The sequence below is a fragment of the Marmota monax genome, unplaced genomic scaffold (assembly GCF_021218885.2).
Source record: "Marmota monax isolate L192 unplaced genomic scaffold, Marmota_monax_Labrador192_F-V1.1 WCK01_AAM20220418_F8-fsc00132, whole genome shotgun sequence".
Classification (NCBI taxonomy): domain Eukaryota; kingdom Metazoa; phylum Chordata; class Mammalia; order Rodentia; family Sciuridae; genus Marmota; species Marmota monax.
In genome coordinates this window covers 4434817-4455555 of record NW_026695199.1, presented here as the reverse complement: position 1 = coordinate 4455555, position 20739 = coordinate 4434817, and the positions used below count along the sequence as shown (strand labels likewise).

At 34.8% G+C, this 20739-nt stretch overlaps 1 protein-coding gene across 1 annotated transcript; it reads left to right on the top strand.

Annotated features, from left to right (window-relative positions):
* The first annotated feature begins 8975 nt into the window (after nucleotides 1–8975).
* On the top strand, nucleotides 8976–20485 carry LOC124082248 (transmembrane protease serine 11B-like protein). The gene is made up of 9 exons (XM_046428722.1): nucleotides 8976–9159; nucleotides 13418–13536; nucleotides 13634–13701; nucleotides 15830–15990; nucleotides 16671–16709; nucleotides 17218–17392; nucleotides 18636–18895; nucleotides 19363–19505; nucleotides 20324–20485. The coding sequence occupies exons 1-9, from the start codon at nucleotides 8976–8978 to the stop codon at nucleotides 20483–20485; spliced, it is 1311 nt and encodes a 436-aa protein (XP_046284678.1).
* The last annotated feature ends 254 nt before the right edge of the window (nucleotides 20486–20739 follow it).

Genomic DNA, 20739 nt, shown 5'->3' with positions numbered 1-20739 from the left:
TTAGAGAGCACAAATTAAATTTTGAAGGTAAGAAAGCACTTGCTATTCAAGATGAAGGACTGGGAGAAATGGTTCAAGTTCAGTCAAGCTTTAGGTAAAGTCATTGCCAAGGCAGCACAATGTCCTTGGCATTGAGCCAGGCACTTGATTTATATACTCTCAGTTCAAACAACAGCCTTACAAGTGTGGTCCTGTTATCTCACATTTTTGCCTATGAGAAAATGAAGATGTCAAACAGATGGTTTCCAATAGACCTGGCATTGAAATGCAGGTCATGCTCTTTCTGTTACACAGTACTGCTAGGGAACAATGTAGATAAAGAGAAATGACATTCTAAAGACATAGAATAGAAACTAAGAAAGTTATATTTTATTTGGAAAGCAGGTGAGGATTTTAAAGATTTTTTTAAGTAGAGAAATGTCATGAAAATGTATTTTAAGAAGATGAATCACACTAATTACTATAATCATTCAGGTTTTCTGCTCAAAGCCTTCTCCTCAAAAAAGCCTTTCCTGACCACCCTATAGAAAGCCACCTCACCATACCCAACCACTTTCTGCCCAATCATCCTACTTTATTTTCTTCATAGTATGTGGAAGTACCTCACATTTGACAGTACGTTCACTATTTTGTTAGTTCTTGTCTGTCTTTCCTGTTAGCATGCAAAGTTCACTTTTATATCATTCTTGTTCATGGACATTGAACAAGTAAATATATATGGATTAATTTTCTTGGTTCTACAGAGAACATGTATGTAGTAGTGGTTCTGCAACATTCAAGATAATATATTCATGAAAGCATTGTAGAAAATATGAGATGTTAAATACCAGGAAGTCATAACCATGCCAGATTTAAAGATAGGAAGTTAGTGTCATTAGGTAAATTGGGTCTAATATTGAGTAAGATAAAGAAAATGGAGACCATTATCGAGAATGGAGTCCAGGAAACCAGAACAACACCTGGGGAAATTGAAATGTTAATGTCCCTAAGGCCAGGAACCCATCCTAAAGAACTGTTAATGAAGTAGCTCCCAGCAAACAGGGAGGTGCTAATCAAACCACCCCAGGCCCTTCCTGCCCAGATTACTCCTCCCTGCCCCATTGGTCCACCTACCTCCCAGCTTTTGGCCTTCCCACCTGCATTCTATCACTGCACGATGGAGGGAAACAAAGGACTGTAATGTGAGAGGACTAAAAGAAGACCTTAGCTTTAAAAAAGGGAAGACCTCCCTTTTCCAAGGATTCCGCCTTTTGGGTCCTCTTCTTCCTCCTGGAGGAAGTCTTTTCTGCTATCCTTTAATAAAGCCTTCCACTTTCCACTCTATACTTGCCTCGGCATGCTTCTCTGGTGTTGTACTTCAACATTCTGGAAGCAAGAACTTGTCACCAGTAAACAACAGTAACAAAAGCATTGTAGAAAATATGAGATTTTATATAGGAAGGATAGGAAATATAGGAAGTCATAACTGCAACTTCATTACACCCATTGTTGTAAACACACTACTAAGAACAATGTGTAGCTCCAGGAAGTACATGACAAATATTTATTAAATGAGTGAATGAATGGAGTGTGTAGTTAGAGGTATGAAAAAAATCATCTAAAGCATCTAGATATGTATATTAAAATTCAGTCTGACATTTTATATCTAAATGCCTTATAAGTTTTGTTTTCGTAAGAATTTGGCATGTCTCTCAAAAAAATTTAATCTATATTCACTTAGTAAAACAATTCTTGACTAACTAGTTCTACTTTCTATAAAAAAATCACCAAGATAAAACTGTCTTGCTCCCCAAACTACTTACATCTGCAATTTCATTCCTACAAAAAGTATGGAGTCCCAGTGAGCTGATTTGAAAAACCAGCCTCTATCTCAGAGCAAAGCCTGTCCAAGGAAGGGACATGACCTTTGTCCTTGAAAAGACCCACAGAGCACTCCTAGGCACATTCCCACCCTGCTAAGTTGTTTATCTACAAATAACAGGAGAGATCTGCTGCACCAGGTGTCCCTGACTCAGTCAGGCTAGGTGGGGATCCATAGCAACCCCCCAGGAACCACCAATCAGCATGAGACAGGGAAATACCTGGGATGCCAGATGACCCTCCCAGTAGTTTATGGTGGTTGATAACATGTTGAGAAACCATGTAGTTCAGCATGAACACCCCTTTTGGCTTAAACCAATCAGTTCAAATGAATACCCCTTTTGTACTGACCAATCACCCTTACCCAACTTGTTCCCGCCAGTGAATGTGCTAATCATGTTTTAGAGTTGTTATTTGATTTTCCCGAGGTGTGTGATGATTTGCTAAGAGATACTATGATGTATGTGGGGGTCCCTGCCTTCTCCAAAGAATGTATAAAACTGCTGCAAACCTGGGCTTGGGGCCTCTCAGCATCACCAGTTGCTGTATGTTGTGCGTGGAGGACTAGCTAGCTCACAATAAACACCTCTTTGTTGTTTACATCGATCTTGGTCTCTGGTGGTCTTTTGGGGGTCCCAAATTCGAGCATAACAGATTTTCTTTCTCTTTTACTTTCTTTCTTTTCTTTTTTTTCCCCGTGTGTGTGTGTGTGTGTGTGTGTGTGTGTGTATGTTAGGGGGGTTATTGGAGATAGAGCCCAGGGGCAATTACCACTGAACTACATTCTCAGCCCTTTATATGTATATATATATTTATTTTGAGACATGGTCTTGCTTAATTACCTAGGCTGACATCAAATTTGTGATCCTCCTGCCTTTGTCTCCTGAGTTGCTGGGATTATAGGCATGCTTTGCTGTACCCAATGAGAATTTTTAAATAAATCATGTTTCAAGTGAGTAATGCTCTAGTAGAATTATTAGATCCCAAAGAGGACAACTTACGTTTAAGACATTTGTCAGAGACTGCTCTGATGGGTAGAGCTAGTTTCACTGGGGAGGAGCTCTATGCCAGGAAAGGATGGCTAGCACCTGAGTCAGAACACTGATTCATCAATCTGTGGTAGAATTTCTTGGGTGGGTATCTCAGATGACCAATCTAAGTAATAGCCATTGTATTTTTTCCTAGGTATCCAACTCAAAGAGAATTTTCATTTCTTCCTTTAAGATCACACATCCACAGCTGTCATCACACTTGTTAAACAAGTTTCCTTTTAATTACTTTCAGCCATTGTACCCAGCCCTTAAAATCTCAACTACCTTGTGGTTAGCACATTTCCCTGAGAACCACTGATCAGGATAAAGGGGTGCAGAAGTTTCCTTTTTCTTTATTAGCATCAACAGCCATTATATCAGCACATTATGTATAGGTAAGTGGAGAATTGCTTGCCTAAAATTCTGACATAAATAGAATTAACACTATCTGTCCTTATGACTCCCACTTAAGGGTTGCAAACAAAACAATAGCATTTAGGTGGGAAATGTGTGGGTTTTCCCCAGTATTTTGAAGTTTCTGCATAGAGACAACCTTGTCCCAAACATGTGTTGTGTCTGCAATCTATGGTTTTAAGTAATTATCATGGGAATGTTTCAGAAAGATGGCATGCTGCTCACCATCCTGTGGATGGAAAAATAGCATGAATGGGTGATTGCTGTCAACTCGAGAGGAGGTAGCAGAGGGAACATTTATTTTCTCATTAATCAAATGCTACATTTTTGCTGTTAGTGGTACTGATCATCCCTTTCTTGTACTTTTTTAACATCTCATCTTCTCTACAGAACTTTCATGAATATTATCTTGAATTTTGCAGTACCAATGTTTCATAGATTTCTCTATAGAATCATATATAGATCCATTTGTCTTGTTACATGTTCATTAACAAGAATAGAATCATTACATATTGACAAATCAAGTTTAAAAAAATTATTGGTGCATTATAATTATACGTAATATTTGGTATGCCATCTATTTTAAATTATCTAACTAGATAATCATCATATTAAGTGGATGCTGATGATTATAAGAATATGCTCTGTGCTTATATGGAGTTCTCATTAAGACATACAATATATAGAAATTAACTTGAAATGTTTCATATTAATATAACTGTGAAATATATATGTATACCTTATATAAATATTTCTCTAAAATACATGTTATTAAATGTATATATTTTCTTCATAATCCTTACATTTTCATATTGGTTATATCTCCAATCTATCAGAACAGTGATTGCACACATATAAAAGAGAAAAGACAAGCATGATTGTTTTGTTTTGACCATGAGACAGACAACACCTTCATGCTGAGCAGAAAAGATATTTTATTCACATGACTCTTTCTCCTTCTCCTTCATCATTTGACACTTGTGTAAAGTCCTAATCTGAAAGATTTCAAAAAATTAAGCTATTGTTTTTTGGAAACCTTATTACCTAGGAAAGGTCTAAGCCCCAATTCAGTGATTTGTTTTCTCAGAGTGAGGCATTAATACTGTTACACAGACCTTGTGGGGATTTGGAAACAGAGTTGATTCTGCATGTGTTTTAGGAGAACTTAGTGAACTTTGTGATTGCCTGAGTGTACTTGAATGGTTAAAAGGAAAAGCAGGAACACCATAAGTGGGGGTAAAAACTTCAAAACCAAATTTTACAAATTTTATTTTATTTTTCTTAAGAGTTAGTCCTATGTGATAGAATAGGAAAAAGCTGTATTTTTGTTCCTTACTGAAATAAGGAATTTTATGGCAAGGAATTTTATGCTAAGATATACTTTATATTCTGTATCCTTTTCCAGTATTTTCTTATGTGTTTCTCAGAAGACTTTTTGTATAGACTATAAGACTTTGGCTAATAGCTGGGTGATTTTTCTGCTTGAGGAATCTCTGTCATTTTTAATCAGCTATTTACTCCATGTTATGGTTTGTAAGATCTTTATGTTATGAGTTGAAAGTACCTAAACCCAGAAAAATAGCTGAGCTGTCATAAGAAATAATCAAAATGAAAAATGAGGACATGGAATAGAAATATAAAACCCTATAGCAATTTTAATGAAATAAAATTGAAAATTTAGAAATCATTTTGTAATTTTCAAACCATAGCGTCTGAAATGAACTCTAAAATGTCTTATTTGATCCAATTGTTAAAGATCTAGTTTCTTTCTGCTTTATGAAGAATACAAGTTCTGACAAACAAAATATAAAGATAAAACTTCAATTTTCCCAAATGTATACAAAGATCTGTTCTGAGTTAATGCTTTAAAATAAAACTCGTCAAAACAAGAAATTGCAAATGATTAGGAGATCATTAGATAAAATAGTAGTTAATAAAAATTCATGGTAGGCAAAAGGAGAAGAGAAGATAAAATAACAATAAAAAATAAAAAAGAAAGAAAGAAAGAAAAGGAAAGGAAAGGAAAGGAAAAAAGAGAAAGGGTGTGGAGCAAAGATTAAAGAAGCATTCAAGGAGGCAGTGGTTTTGGTGGAGCCCAATGCTTGTAATACAGGTTAAGTGCTGACCCGCTGAAAGATCAATATTTTTAATTTGACATTTAAGAAACAAAAGCCTTATGAATTAAAGGCTTGTAATTTTAAGGAACATCAACAAATGAGAATGTAAAATTGAGGAAGTAGATAATAATTGTTGAATAAGTGAATGAATGAAGACAAAGGGGATTGAGAACAACATATTAGAGGGTAAATAGACCAGAGGGGTCCAGAGGATATAAATCTTTCAGTATTAGTCAAAAGTATTTTGTCTGTATCCTGTGAAAATGACTAACATGAGGACTTGTAGTACTTAGGAAGATGGACTTGTACCTGATGATAGATGAGAGGAAGGGGAACATGATACGGGAGAAGAAATGAAGAAAGGAGCTGTTATAATCCATGAGAGTGGAGTAATGGGATACTGGGTGGTGATAGTCAGAAGGGAAAGAAAATGAGGAATTTGGGAAAGTTTACAGGAGAATATTTACCAGAATTTGATCATAAAAACTATGTTGATAAAAAAGACAGCAATATGTTGAAACCAGCAAAAGATTTTACCTCAAAAATAAAAAGGGAGAAAAATGTACTCTAGAAGAGACAGTTTATGGAGAAAAAGTTGCACATTTTCTACATATGGAGTTTGAAGGACATTTTGATTTCTGGTACACAATTGGAAATTTCCGACTGATGATTAACTGAGCAACCACAATTGTGAGTGTAAACTTAGGAGTCATCTAAAAACAAGGCAGAATTGAGCCTGTGTAATTGGATTAGTTTATCAGACTGTTTATTATATAAAATACTGCACAAAATTAAATCTCCCTTTCCAAGGCAGATATGTTTCCAATCTCACAATGAATTATTTATCTCAATTTTTTTTTCACATAAATGCTCTGAATGTAGGGCTCTATTAAAGTCAGCCATGGAAAACTTTAAGACAAAGGAGATGACAGAGTTGCGTGACCAAGTCTGAGTGGCAGCTCCCCAGCAGACTGGAGGTAGACATGTTAGACCAATGGAACAGGTTGTGCAAGGACAAGGAAGCATGATGGAGTACGGTGTGATTTGACATGTTTGGAACACAGGTTATCTGTTCAAGAATGAGATGCAAATCGGGCAGTACAGTTGGTCTAAGACATAGGCACAGGTAGTCTATTTACATAAATGTGAGGAAAAGGCAGATTGTGGGCTACAAAAGAAGAGTTCACAAATGTGTTGAAATTATGAATATTCTTTTCATATTCCTACTATTTTCTCCAGTGGAATAAGATGGTTATCAGTTAAGAGTAAAGATGGACCAGATGGTGCTGAAGGTTTTAGGAAAAGACAAATATGAAATAATTTTTTCAAGAGAATTATAAAGCATCAGTAGAAGGTAGATTTTTTTAAAAAAGAATTTTGAGGGCTAGGGATGTGGCTCAAGCGGTAGCGTGCTCGCCTGGCATGCGTGCGGCCCCGGTTCGATCCTCAGCACCACATACAAACAAAGATGTTGTGTCTGCCAATAACTAAAAAATAAATATTAAAAAATTCTCTCTCTCTTTAAAAAAGTAAAAAAGAATCTTGCTCTTTTGAAGGCATTAACCCAATTTACCTTTACCTACAATCTAAAACATCATACACACTGTCTTTATTTGATACCTGTAATGTGAAAACTATAACAGGATACCCTGGGAGATTAAAGGTTTTTAATACTTTTTTTTTAAGAGAGAGAGAGAAAGAGAGAAGAGATAGAGAGAATTTTTAATATTTATTGCTGAGAGCCACAGCGAGTCAGAATGACACATGGCATTTTTGCCAGAACAAAGTGGTTGAGAGGTGACACCAGCAAGTCATTGAGATGATGATGGTTATGTTAAGCTGTGAATTCAATTGTATATTAGACCCCTGCTGTCCACCTCAGGCATCTGCTACTTTGGAGTTCTCCCAGGGATTCCTGGAGAGTTCCCATTGGTTGGGGAAGTGCCGGAGGAGGGATTTCCGGTTGGTGTGTGGTATGTCGCGGGAGAAGGCCATGTGCATGGCATTAGAGGGAGTTCGGAAATAAAGTTTGTTCCTGCTTGAGTGGCTCGTGATTTGTGCCCAGCCAGACTGCGGCAATTTATTTTTCAGTTTTCGATAGACACAACATCTTTATTACCGCTTGAGCCACATCCCCAGCCCCAGGATTTTCAACACTTTACCATGAACACAACACATAGTGAGAATCTGTAACCCTGGGAATATAAAAGTGCAAATTTCCAGGCCCTTCCAGAAATTTGAATTCATTAGATCTGAAGTAGGCTCTCACAATATGCATATTTATAAGCCCCTCCCTTGATTCTAATTAAGGTCACCTTCCAATCACACTTGAAGGAGATCTAATGTAGAAGACAAAATCTCAACACCTTCGTATGATATCAAGTGTGATTCTTGAGGCTACCTCTATCAGAGATCCTCACAGAAACAGAACTAATAAGAGATGGAGATAGTGACAGAGACTAAAATATCTATACCTGTATAACCTATATAATTTGCGTGTGGGCTCTCTCTCTCTCTCTCTCTCTCTCTCTCTCTCTCTCTCTCTCCACACACACACACACACACACACACACAAGTTTAAGGAATTGGCTCATGCAGTTGTAAGGTTGGTAAGTCTGAAGTCCATAGACCAGATGGCAGCTGAAAACTTAGGCAGGATTTCTATGTTATCATCTCAAAGCAGAATTCATTCTCCCAAGACATTTGTTTGGGTTCCAAAGGTCTTCAAATGATTGGATCAGCCTCATCTACATTATCAGAAGTAATCTCCTTTACTTAAAATCTACTGATTGTAAATGTTGATTGCAGCTAGATAAAACTTTACAACATCTATACTCATGTTTAACCAAACAGCTGGGTACCCCAGTCTAACCAATGTTGATATTTAAAATTAATCATCACACTGTCCAATTTCATCTTTGGCTAATTCATTGCTCACAGTTTGCTGCAAAAAAAGAAAAAAAAATCCAACCACCAGTCATTCTTAGAGTGCTGTGTATTGTTCCTTTTTCCAAGACTGTCTTACTATGCCTCTTTGGGAAATTCCCACAGATCCTTATTCAACATAGGTTATGACTCTCAAATCTTATTTGTTACCTAAATGAAACACAGTGAAAACACCTAACATATTGTAGATTCATCATGACATGCTCTTCTATTAAAGTTTCCTTGGAAGCATAGTAATAAACAAACTAATAAGATATATGGATACTGCACTTTGTATTTGTGTTAATAAGGACAGAATAAATACTGGACTTTATGCTGGACTTAGGCATAAAGAACTCCTAAGACATTTCTTTTGCCCCCTGCCCTGGAAAGATCTTAACTTATTGACACTAACTCTGCTCCTATCCATCAGTCACTGGATGCAAGTATGTCCTAGGTACAGATATCTTGGAAAAACAACTTTATAGCACAGATTCAGAAAAATGCATAAAATTTCATAGCACAAGTTCAATCATAAGCTTTAAGGAAAGCATTGTTTTTTATTTTTCTCTTCCTTCCTATGTCTTTGATAGTACTGTACTTAATTGTGGAGTTTTAGGGAGGAAATATGAAGTATAGATTTGAAGATTGCGATTTTTCTGATTTATTTTTCATATTCATATTCTTTATTTACAGACCAGTCACAGCTTCCCGAACATCTTTGCCACTATGGATGATTGTCCTCCTTGTGTTTGGAGTGTTGGCTATTCTTGGAATAACTATTGGTCTCCTGGTTCATTTTCTGGCTGTAGGTTGGTATATATTTATATTTATTTGATTTTGTTATAACCGCTCTTTCATTTATACTGAAGGTAAAGAAACAATTGCAAACCATGTATTATCTCACTTTAAAATGATATTAGTGACCCCAGACCCTATAAATAAGCATTATTAACATTTGCCATTACATTACTCACATGATTTTAATATACATAGTTAAAAGAATAGATATTCTTTCAGAGACATAAGCACATAAGTAGATAGTTGACAGGCAGAAAAAATAATTCTACCAAAGTTATAATTAATATATTACATATATTCTATGTAAAGGAGAAATCAATGAATATTGAATTTTGATTATTTATTTATAATAAAGATGTTAATATAAAAATCCTTCTACATAGATTTTTTTAAAAAAATTTGAAGAGTAGGAGGAAAATTGAAGTCATTTTAAAAAACCATGTGTTTTTAACTTAGGATATTATATCATTTATGCCCTACCATAAAATAAAAGAAAATATAGGCCCAACTCTCAAACATGTCCACACAGAAGCAGACTTCCTAAATAAGACTCCTAATGTGCAAGAAATAAAATTTTAAAATCAATAAGTGGAATAGCATTAAATTAAAAAGCACAGCAATGGAAAAAAATTAGAAGTATAAAAACAGAGCCTACAGAATGTGAGAATATTTTTACCACCTGCTCCTCAGTCCATTAATATCTAGGATATACAAAGAACTCAAAACTTAATACCAAAAAAAACAAATAACCCAATTAATCAATGGGAAAAGAACTAAACATAGACTTCTCAAAAGAAGAAACACAAAGGATAGACAAATATATGAAAAAATGTTCAACGTCTCCAGAAGTTAGGGAAATTCAAATCAAAACTACATTGAGATTTTATTTCATTCCACTCAGAATGGCAATTATCAAGAGTACACATAATAAATTTTGACAAGGACGTGGAGAAAAAGTCACTCATACATTGTTGGTGGGACTGCAAATTAGGACAGCCACTCTGGAGAGCAGTATGGAGATTCCTTAAAAAATGAGGAATGGAGCCACTATATGATCCAGCTATCCTACTTCTTGGTATATATCCAAAAGGTTTAAAATCAGCATACTACAGTGATACAGTCACATCAATTGTTATAGCACCATAATTCACAATAGCCAAGCTACAGAATCAACCTAGGTGCTCTTGAACAGATAAATAGATAAAGAAAATGTGTGTGTATGTGTGTGTGCGTGTGTGTGTGTGTGTGTGCGTGCGCATGTGTGTGTACACACACAATAGAATATCACTCAGCCATAAAGAAGAATGAAATTATGGCATTTGTCAGTAAATTGATGGAACTGGAGACTATCATGCTGAGTGAAATAAACCAGTTTCCCTAAAATCAAAGGACAAATGTTTTCTGTGATATACAGAAGCTATTCCAAAATAAGGGGTTAGGAATGAAAAAAAAAAAAAAAGCAAAGAGAAAGGGGGAAAAAAGGAAACAGGGAGGGGGAATTTCATTAAAATCTCAGAAATTTCAGTAGAATAGATGAAAGGTATTGAGGAGAAGGAAGAAGGGATAGGAAAAAGGAAGAACAGTAGAATGAATCTGACCTAAGTTTCATAAGTGCATGCATATCAAATACCCAGAGCTTTTAGTGATAAATTCAGCCCTTCTTTCAGTATCTTATTTCCCATTTATCAGAGGCAACCACTTTCAACTTATTAATATGATTCTTGATATTGCTATATTCCTGTTTTTCAGTTATTTGAATTATCCATTCACTTTCTTTTTAATAATGATTAACTAACTTTCTGTAATGTGGGCCAGATGCTTTTGAAGGAATGTTCTTGTATGTAGGCCTGGAGATGGGTTGCAGACTGGGAAAGTTTGAGGCTTATATTTTGATATTTTTTTGTCTCAAACATTGTCTTATCTCATCTGTTACTTTCTTTAAACACAAGACAAAATTTATCTTCAATATTTAACACTTAGGAGTCTGGAGTGACCCTGAAGAAAGCACTCTAATTTGCATACTCTCTTAATTATGATACAGTGATTCATGACTTCCCTACCTAGAAGGGAATACCCCAGTTTATCATCAACAGATTGCCTCAGTGGGAAGATTAGACCATATATATTAAAAAGAGAATTGTAGTATGCTTTCACTTGTATTTTCTCTTCTGCCATTCTGCAGTGGGAAAATAGAAATATTCCTTTTGTGTTTTCAGAACTTGGAGTATTATGATTCTAATCATTGAGAACTTTTAGAAAAATCTATATCTAGCTTAATTTATGAAAGGCATCTCTGATTTATATAACTTCTCACTTTAGTATATACTTCATAGTTTAGGACTGTTTGCATCAGAGGTTTTGGAAAGTAGGCCTGGAGTTGTGGCTGTTTTCTTTAGTTTCCTTAGAATTCAGCTAACATTTTTGTCTTTTCTTATTTTTCTGGGCTTAGACATAGGAGACAGAGTGAAAGCACTTCTAAGTTAACATAACTTTCCCAGTCTGCAACCCATCTCCAGGCCTACATACCAGAATATTCCTTCAAAAGCATCTGGCCCACATTACTTGAAAAGCATCTGGCCCACATCACTCTGTCCACTTTAAGTAGAAGTCTTCTCATAATACACATTTAAATCCTTATGTTTTACCCAGAGTACTCCTCGTTTAAAAAAAATTGTGTATATGTTTGGTTTTCTTTTGAGAAATGATTTGTAAATAATCAAGTCATGAAAAATGATTTCTTATTCTGTTCCCTTATTCATCTTTCTCAATTCATATTTGAACTTCTTGTGGAGTTGAGAATGTTATTCATATGGTGTGAGTCTGCCTTACTGACTTGCCATCCCAGTGGATTATTTTCATGGCATCAGGTACCAACTGAGCTCAACGACTATATCCACAGTGACCTCAGCATAGTTAGTAAGGTCTCAATGTCCCGCTATGACTGGTGCATACAGTTAAATTAAGAACAGGATACTCACCAGTTGATTTCCTTGCTTTAGTTTATGGTTTTTAATCTCATATATTTTAGATGGTAAATATTCTGTTTATCAATCAATTGTCTCTCTGAAAAGTGCTTCATTCTATTGTAATAAAACAAATTCACATCTTGACAATTTGTTAATTTACATTAAGAAATATTCATGGCTTCTGAATATTGTAATAAAAATAAATAGGAATCCAAATGAAGAAATGAAGGATGCATTGTGAACACTGAATTATGAAACAGAAGTCAAATGGTTTTAAGATCTTTTTTTTGCTGCTTATGCTATAACCTGATAAACTGCAATTGTAAAGTATGGTATATAGTGAATAAACATATGACAACGTACAGGCAAGTTAATGCAATTAGCAACATTCATTTATAAATCATTTGTAATAAAAACATTTTCAGATTTTTGTTTAGGACTTGCTAACTTCTTTCTCCATTATATTTAGCACCATAAAATATTTTAACATTTTTAATAACACCATGTTTTATTTTAATTATGATTCCTCTCTTCTCTTGATTCATATAGAACTTGTAGTTGAAAAACCAACTTCATCATTTGAATATATTCTTATTGATTACTCATGTAATGGCTTCATCAATATTGAGCATGTCTCTTCCACAAGATAATCTTCTTCAAGGGCAGTGATCATATTGTAAAATAAAATTTATTTAGTTATTATTATTATATGCTACCAACTCTTACCCCATGTCTAACATGCTGTAAGCACTTCATATCTATCACCTTACTAAAGATAAGATGCGACATATATCAAGTATCCATGAAAATTTCAAAAAGAAACACAATGCATTAGCTGTGGGCTTTCAAGTTAGGCAGATTGAGCTTTGATCCTTGGCTACTTTTAGTATATTTGGCAAGTTACTCTGAGACGATTCTGAAACATTTGTATACTTCATTAGGTCTTTACAAAATATCTTCATTTGGTGGATATTAAATGGTAGCTACTTTTATTCATAATCTAGCAATTGATAACAAAAATCTCATTATACTATATAGTCCTTTCTGGCTCAACCAAGATGATGGAATTTTTCTTTCTGACCTTTTTCTGATATGTGGGTGCATGTGTGTGTTCTATTATTGTTTCTAAAAACACTTTTCACAATGCCTAAGGTATCTAATCAAGTGTATCAGAAAAATTCACATGGGTTTATCAATATCCAACAAACATACTACATACTAGTTGGTATTAATATGTAATCTACATCTGAGTTTGAAGTCCATTTAATTTGAATAATTCTTGGATTATTTCTTTGTCTCACAGAAAATAGGACATACTACTATCAAGGTAGCTTCAAAGTGCTGAATATCCCATATAATAAAAATTATGAAAAGGAGACATCACCAGAAAATAACTATATTAGTAAAATTCTTGAAACTAAAGTAAGTTAGTATTTTTCTACTTTTGTTTCATTGTTAATTCATTGAAATATAAATTTATTATTGGATTTTGATGCTTGACTATGTTCTCTCCTCACAGATGGTTGATGCATTTCAAAGTTCTAACATTTACAGACAATATATCAATTCTCAAGTCATCACACTAGTGTAAGTAAAGAATACTAATCAGAATCATTGTGCATATCATTATACTTCAAGTTCTTCTGAGAAAATTTCTATTGATATGTTACAGTCATTAACCAGTAAGTTACCAATATCAACATTATCATAAATATCAGACAAATTTGTTCAGTACAAAACTGAAGTAAGTTTTGGGGCTTTATTGTTGAATTCATTAAATCTACCAGGAACGCATTAACCTTAAAATTGTGGATTACTCATCATTCTTATTTTCTAAGTATTTATATCCAAAAAACATAGATCGTTCTTTAGACCAATATTTGACACACTAACATTTTATTTATCATAATCATGAACATGAACTCTGTTTTCTCCAGTCTTTCTACTTGCAAGTCAGTTTAACATTTTGTGGAATGACCCCAGTATTCTTATTAGATATGGGGTAGAAGACAGGCTTTGTTATCAAGGAGAACCCTCTGGTCACCATATCAAGAAGCAAAATAACTATACTGTGTTCTCTGCATATGGATTTGGAATAGCAAAAAATAGTAGAAAGAACCTTAAAATGCAGTTAGACAACTTGAGCCCTGTCTTTGCCATTTAGTAGCCCTAGAGTTTTGTATCAGTCATTGTACCACTTTAAATCTATTCCTTTCTCTTATGAAATGTTAGTGACAACACCTGCCCTGCCTTGCTCATAGAACTTACTCAGAATTAAAAAGATTATGTGTATGGAAATACTTTCAAATAAATATATTTTCAGTGAAAGTGATTATTACTTTTACTTTCATTAGTGTTACTAATGTTCTCCCTTCTTTCCCTGGTCCTGGGCTCATGTGATTTCTGGAATTGCAGAACGAGTTAAGGTTCCAAATAGCAATTTTAGTACTGGACAGAAATGGAGAACTAAAGTTGAAGGTCTCAGGTGATTGCAACCACCAGAAGGCCTCTCTGCTTTGTTTTCCAGTGCACATAACTTCAGGTATCTGTAGGGTCAAGACCAAGTGACAGCAAGGCCACAGAACAGTTTTTCACTTTGGCACATAATGCTGCAAAAATCACTTACTATTTTGCTTGGTAGCAATGTGAGTGGAGTGCTCAGTAGGAATTGTTATTGATTTATATGCCAAAATGTTGAGTATCCCTTAGGGAGACTCAAAACATAATGATAACACTCCAGACACTAGCCTCAGGGCTCCTTGGTAATTTTGTTGGCCAGCCTCTTGGGCTGCCCACCAAATTTCCCCATCAATCTTCAGATTAATATTTGAATGCAATTTTGTTCAACATCTTCTCATCACTGCTACCCCCTTGCATTGCATTAAAAGCCCGTCTCCCTCTGAGCCCAATCCCTCAAACACCATAGTCACTGGATGACTAGACATATGATGGAGTGCATAGAGTAAGGAGCCCTATTTATGGAATCAGCTTGTACTGACTCTAAACCCCCATTTAGTAGTTGCATATTGAGTATATTTACATAACCTGTCAGTGCCTCAATTTTTCCAAATGTATAAAACATGATAAATGATACATACTTATGTTTCAGTATTATCATAGATACAACAAAATGTGTACTAATATATGTGATAAGAAAAAACATCAGATGCACAATAACTGTTAATTAATATTATTATCAGTCAGTTATTCTGTAGTATGATTCCTCCTTATCTCTGATGATGAAATTTTCTATTTGATGATGAAGTAGCAATAACAATATTTGAAGTCCAGTGTATATATCACCTCTTTCATGAAAATTTATCTGATACTTAAGTAAAAAATGACTCATTATTCCTCTGAATGTCTCCAGTTAGGATAAATATCTTCCTGTGTCTCCCTCATTTGTTATAGTCATTGTATGCATGTTTGGAAATTCCTAGAGAATAGAATTGTGTCATTGCCATAATTTGTGTCTCAGCTTTCCCTACTTTTTCAGATTTGTAGAATTGACTCTAAACTGAATAATATAGCTGCATGAATAATGTTACCACTAAATGTAGACAAGTGAATAAGCCTGTGCTTGACCTAAAGTGAAAGTAGTGCACAGAGCCATAAAAGAGCAGAATAAGCCAAGATTTAAAAAAAAAAAAAAATCAGACAGTGAGGAAGGAAATGCTACTTTTAGCAACATATTAAACTTTTATGTTGTTTCCAGTCCTGATAACAACAGTCTGACAGCACATATATGGCTGGTATTCAAGAATTCCAGATCATCGAAAGAAACTGCAAGACAAAGAATTGAAAGCATCTTACGTCAGATGCTGACAAGCCACTCTGGATCCTTGCCTACAGATCCTGATTCTCTGAAGCTCATGGGTAAGCTTATATATTATACCTGAGCAATGTTATTTTCATTATTTTGTCCCTAACACATATCATACATACCAGACACAAAGCTGATCTTAAATACATTTTTAAATGAATTTCATTTTAAATCAGACTTTTTCATTCATTTAATTCATTTCAATGTGTTATTATTAAGGACACATTATAGGTGGTTTGAAGGAAGGGGAACTCTTTCTCATTCTAAAGCTGATATTACTACTTTAAACAATCTTTATAAATAATGGTGTGCTTTGGTTTTCTTTTTGTGGTATCCTAAATTTTCAGAAACAACACTGGATCTGCCATTATAAGACAGGTCACTTTTTAAAGTATTTTTGTATATAGACCCAAATTAGATTCACTTTTGAAGACTTCCTCTCCTTCTATGATAGAAAACTCACAATTTTCCACTTTAGATGATGTAGATATAACTTCAATTAAATAAAAAAAGAAGTCTCCTGTATGGGACTATGAAGGGGATATTTTCACCTAATACATTCACATATAGAAAGAGAAAAATTCCAATAAACCAATGTTCTCTCCTTTCTATTGACTCTTCATCTTGAGAATTCAAATTATTTCTGGACCTTTTCTCTGCTAGAGCTACCATCTTTTTTCCATCGCCACAGGCTCAATTCTTAAATAATCATGGATTTTTTGTTCAATTACAGAAATCAGTAAGGTCGAAGCTGAAAAGATGATCAACAACCGTAAGTTCAATACTTTTAAAATTAAATAAGAGATAATATGAAATACAAGTCAAGATTTGTTTCTCTTTACTAGACAGAATTCTGAGTGCTTCATATAGAATAATTCATGCAATCTTCATAGCAGTGCTAGAGATAAGCATGCTTATGATATCATTTTAGAGGTGAGGAAATTCAAATACAAAGAAGTGAAATAATTAGCCAGATTTATCCAGTTTGTGAGTTGTGGGACCAGAATTCAAACTAAGGGAGTCTGGTTACAAAGTCCATGGGCTTAACTGTGACTTTTCCTCCCACATCTTACACATTGTCCAAGCGCTGAAGTATCTTGGAACTGTTATGATGGCTGGACAGGAGATCCAGGGACAGCTAATGATTCCTGTACTGATTATATTTTATTCCTATCAGTGAAAGACATTGTCAGATATAATCATATCAGGACAACTCTATGCTTTGTAACCAAACATTATCTTTTTATTCTCAACGGAACAAAACTGACCCTCTCTGATAGGCTGTGGAAGACGACCAAGGATGTCAGCTACGTATGATAGAATCAAAGGAGGTTCCACTGCTCAAAAAGGAGAATGGCCATGGCAAGCAAGTGTGAAATTCAATGGTCGACACTACTGTGGGGCATCCTTGATCAGTGAGAGACATTTGGTAACTGCAGCTCACTGCTTTCAACGGTAAGTTCATCATGTTGCTCATCTGTGGAGATGAGCAGCCCCACACAAGTCCCAGTTTGTAGCTGTTATACCTGCTGAATTCTTAGTTGCATTCCTTTTCATCTTCAAAAGTTTCATATGGCATTTGCTGATACCTGGATGAAGCTGGAGAACATCATGCTAAGTGAAATAAGCCAAACTCATAAATTGACCAAATCATGCTGTGTACACAGACAAATATACCACAGTGAATTTCATATTCATGTATATCCATAAAGCACAAATTTTAAAAAACAAAACCTATAAATAAATAGAAGGAAGAACAGTAGAACAAAGGAAGAGGAACAGTTCAGGGAGAACAAGAGGGAAAGGAGAAGTACTGGGGATTGAAGTAGAGCAAATTATATTCCATGGATATATACTATGTGTAACTATAGTGCACTAATAAAAACATTAAAAATATTACTGAAGACATGAAAAAAGGTCCTGGTTGAAGGAAAAATCGCAACCTGTATACTCAGAAAAATGAGAAATTATATCCAATCTGATTCAAATGTATGATATGTCAAGGTCATTGTCCTGGCATGTGTAAATAATTAAAACAAATTAAAAAATAATAATAACATGTTAAATAAAAAAAATGAGAAGGGTCATGATTTTCGGTATTTTATTATTTTCTTGTGAGTATTGTCTTCATCACTTTACACTTCAGATCTTAAACAATTTGTGGTTGCTAAAATGCAGCATCCTATTTCACACCTCTCTGACTCCATAAATCAATCTCCCCCCTCTTTTTTCCATAAATGTTCCACTTTCATGGTCTTTTAGGCAAATATGGCTCGGTCCTATTCAAAATACTACTTTCCCTAAGAAATCTTCCTTTAAGCACACAAATTCAACCCCTTCTGTTTATTGGTTCCATTAATTACACACTCAAGAATTTAAACAATTATTGTAATTGTCTGTGTTTGTGCCCATCTATTACTTTATTTAAGCATATGTTTGAAAAGCATATTTTGAAAGCATATGTTATTTTTTTTCATTTCTTTATCCTCATTTTTTCATTTCTTTATCCTTATGTAATATATGGTGTAGGGACTCAAATGTTTTTTAAATGTTTAAAAAATGAATTAAAAAGTCAAGTTGTAATGGACTATTGGGAAAAGAAACATGAATGTCATAAAGAAGTGTATAGTAGATGCAGAATTTCTATTTATTTACAAATAAATGCAAAATTGATTTATCTTTGCTTTTGTTTCTTTAGGTCAGAAAATCCAAAAAACTATACTGTTAGCTTTGGAACTGTAGTAAGTCCCCCCTATATGCAACATTATGTTCAACAAATTATTATTCATGAAAACTACGTCAAGGGTGAGCATCATGATGATGTTGCAGTTATACTGCTCACTGAAAAAGTTGTTTTTACAAACGACGTACATCGAGTTTGTCTTCCTGAAGCCACAGAGATTGTGCCACCAGGTGAAGGAGTTGTTGTTACAGGATGGGGAGCACTTACATTTGATGGTGAGTCCAGTGAAAACATACTATGCAAGGTAAAAATGCAACAAGAAATATGAGCAATCTAGGTAGAGTCCAAGACATCGTTTACCTCCAGATGCCCAGTGCACTCAGGAGATCATCAGGAAATGTTGCTTATGGGGTGATGACTGCAAATTGCCTTGGTTTGGAGCATTTCAGGAAAACCTGTTGGGGTGTAGAACCTCCCTTACCTGGAGAACCTAATTGAGAAGATTCTGGTCCAAAGATACAAGAAGAAAGATGAAGACTTCAAAAGGCACATTTGAAAGATGTTTTAATTTTTATTTGAAGATTTTTTTTGTTTTTATCAGTTTGACTGATGGAACTGAGTGGGCTTTTTTTTTTTAATCCTAAGAGGCAACAAACATAGGTCTTACTGACAGAGGACCAAGGAAGGTTTCCATCCTGCTTTGTTTCACAACCACTCTTTTGCTGATGTTTACTTTCTGTAGGTGAATTCCCAGAGTTACTTCAGAAAGCACCAGTGAAAATTATTGATACAAACACTTGTAATGCTCCAGAAGTGTATAATGGAGTGATAAAGGATACAATGTTATGTGCCGGGTACTTGGAAGGAAATATTGACGCCTGCCAGGTAACTGTGGACACCATTCATATTGAACACTATACATAGTATATAAATAACTGCTATTTTTTTTAATGAAAATCATCAAGATGGAGATAATTGCATGCTTCAGTTGATTGGTACTTTGACAGTCCTGTCAGTATCCCTCTCCGATTTGCACAATAGTAATTCTTCTCTACATACAAGATGTATTTCAACACTTATGTTGAACTTATTCTGAATTGGCTACTTTCCTAAGTCCTTTACAAATATCCATTCATTTAGTTTTCATCATAATCTTATAATGTAGTTATTCTCATTTCATAGATGGGAAAACTGAGACAGAGGAACATTAAGTACTTTGTACATGGTCACACTCCTAGTGAGTGGCAAAACTGGCATTCGATTCCAGGCTATCCAACATAACAGTCGATCTCTCAAGCACATCTCAATAAAAGAGCAGTCTCAGAAATGTTTTACTTTAAGCCCATTCCCAAATTCTTCCTACATTCTCATCTCTCTCATGAGTAGTGTTCTGAATAATTTTCTCAGATATGAAACCCCAAATCTCAAGTACATTAATACTACATGTCACCCGAAAGCTCTCTCATAGAATTAGAGTTTGGAACTTTTCAGATAACACGTTCAGGTTCAGGTAAATACCAGAAAATACATTCCAGTGGGTCACAGTGGGGATAAGGATGGTACAGGGATTTGCATCACATACCCTCCTCAGGTCTCCATGAAACAACAACCAGTTGCAGACTGAATCTGGGTTTAACATTTCCTGTAACTGAAGTATCTGAAAGAAAATTGTCAAAATGATAAATATCCTTTGTTTTATTTAGGGTGACTCTGGAGGACCACTGGTTCATCCCAATTCTCGAGATATTTGGTACCTTGTTGGAATAGTGAGCTGGGGAGTTGAATGTGGAAAAATCAATAAACCAGGGGTCTACATGCGAGTAACTTCCTACCGCAACTGGATTGCCTCCAAGACTGGTGTTTAAGAGAAAATCATCTTGCACCATCTAGTTCAGGACATTTTTGACTGTTAGGCCTAAGCCAAACATGCTTTTAAAACTATTGTGTACCATGATTGAAAGTATAATGACCCTAAGGGAATGTTTATGAAATTATATTTTAAGCAAAAATAACAAGACAAAATAAGAAATCTCATTATTTTGGTCCCTATTGCCTAGGCCAATAAAGTACTCTCACCAAAAAGAACTACTATAATAATATTTGTTTTTTATTTAATTAA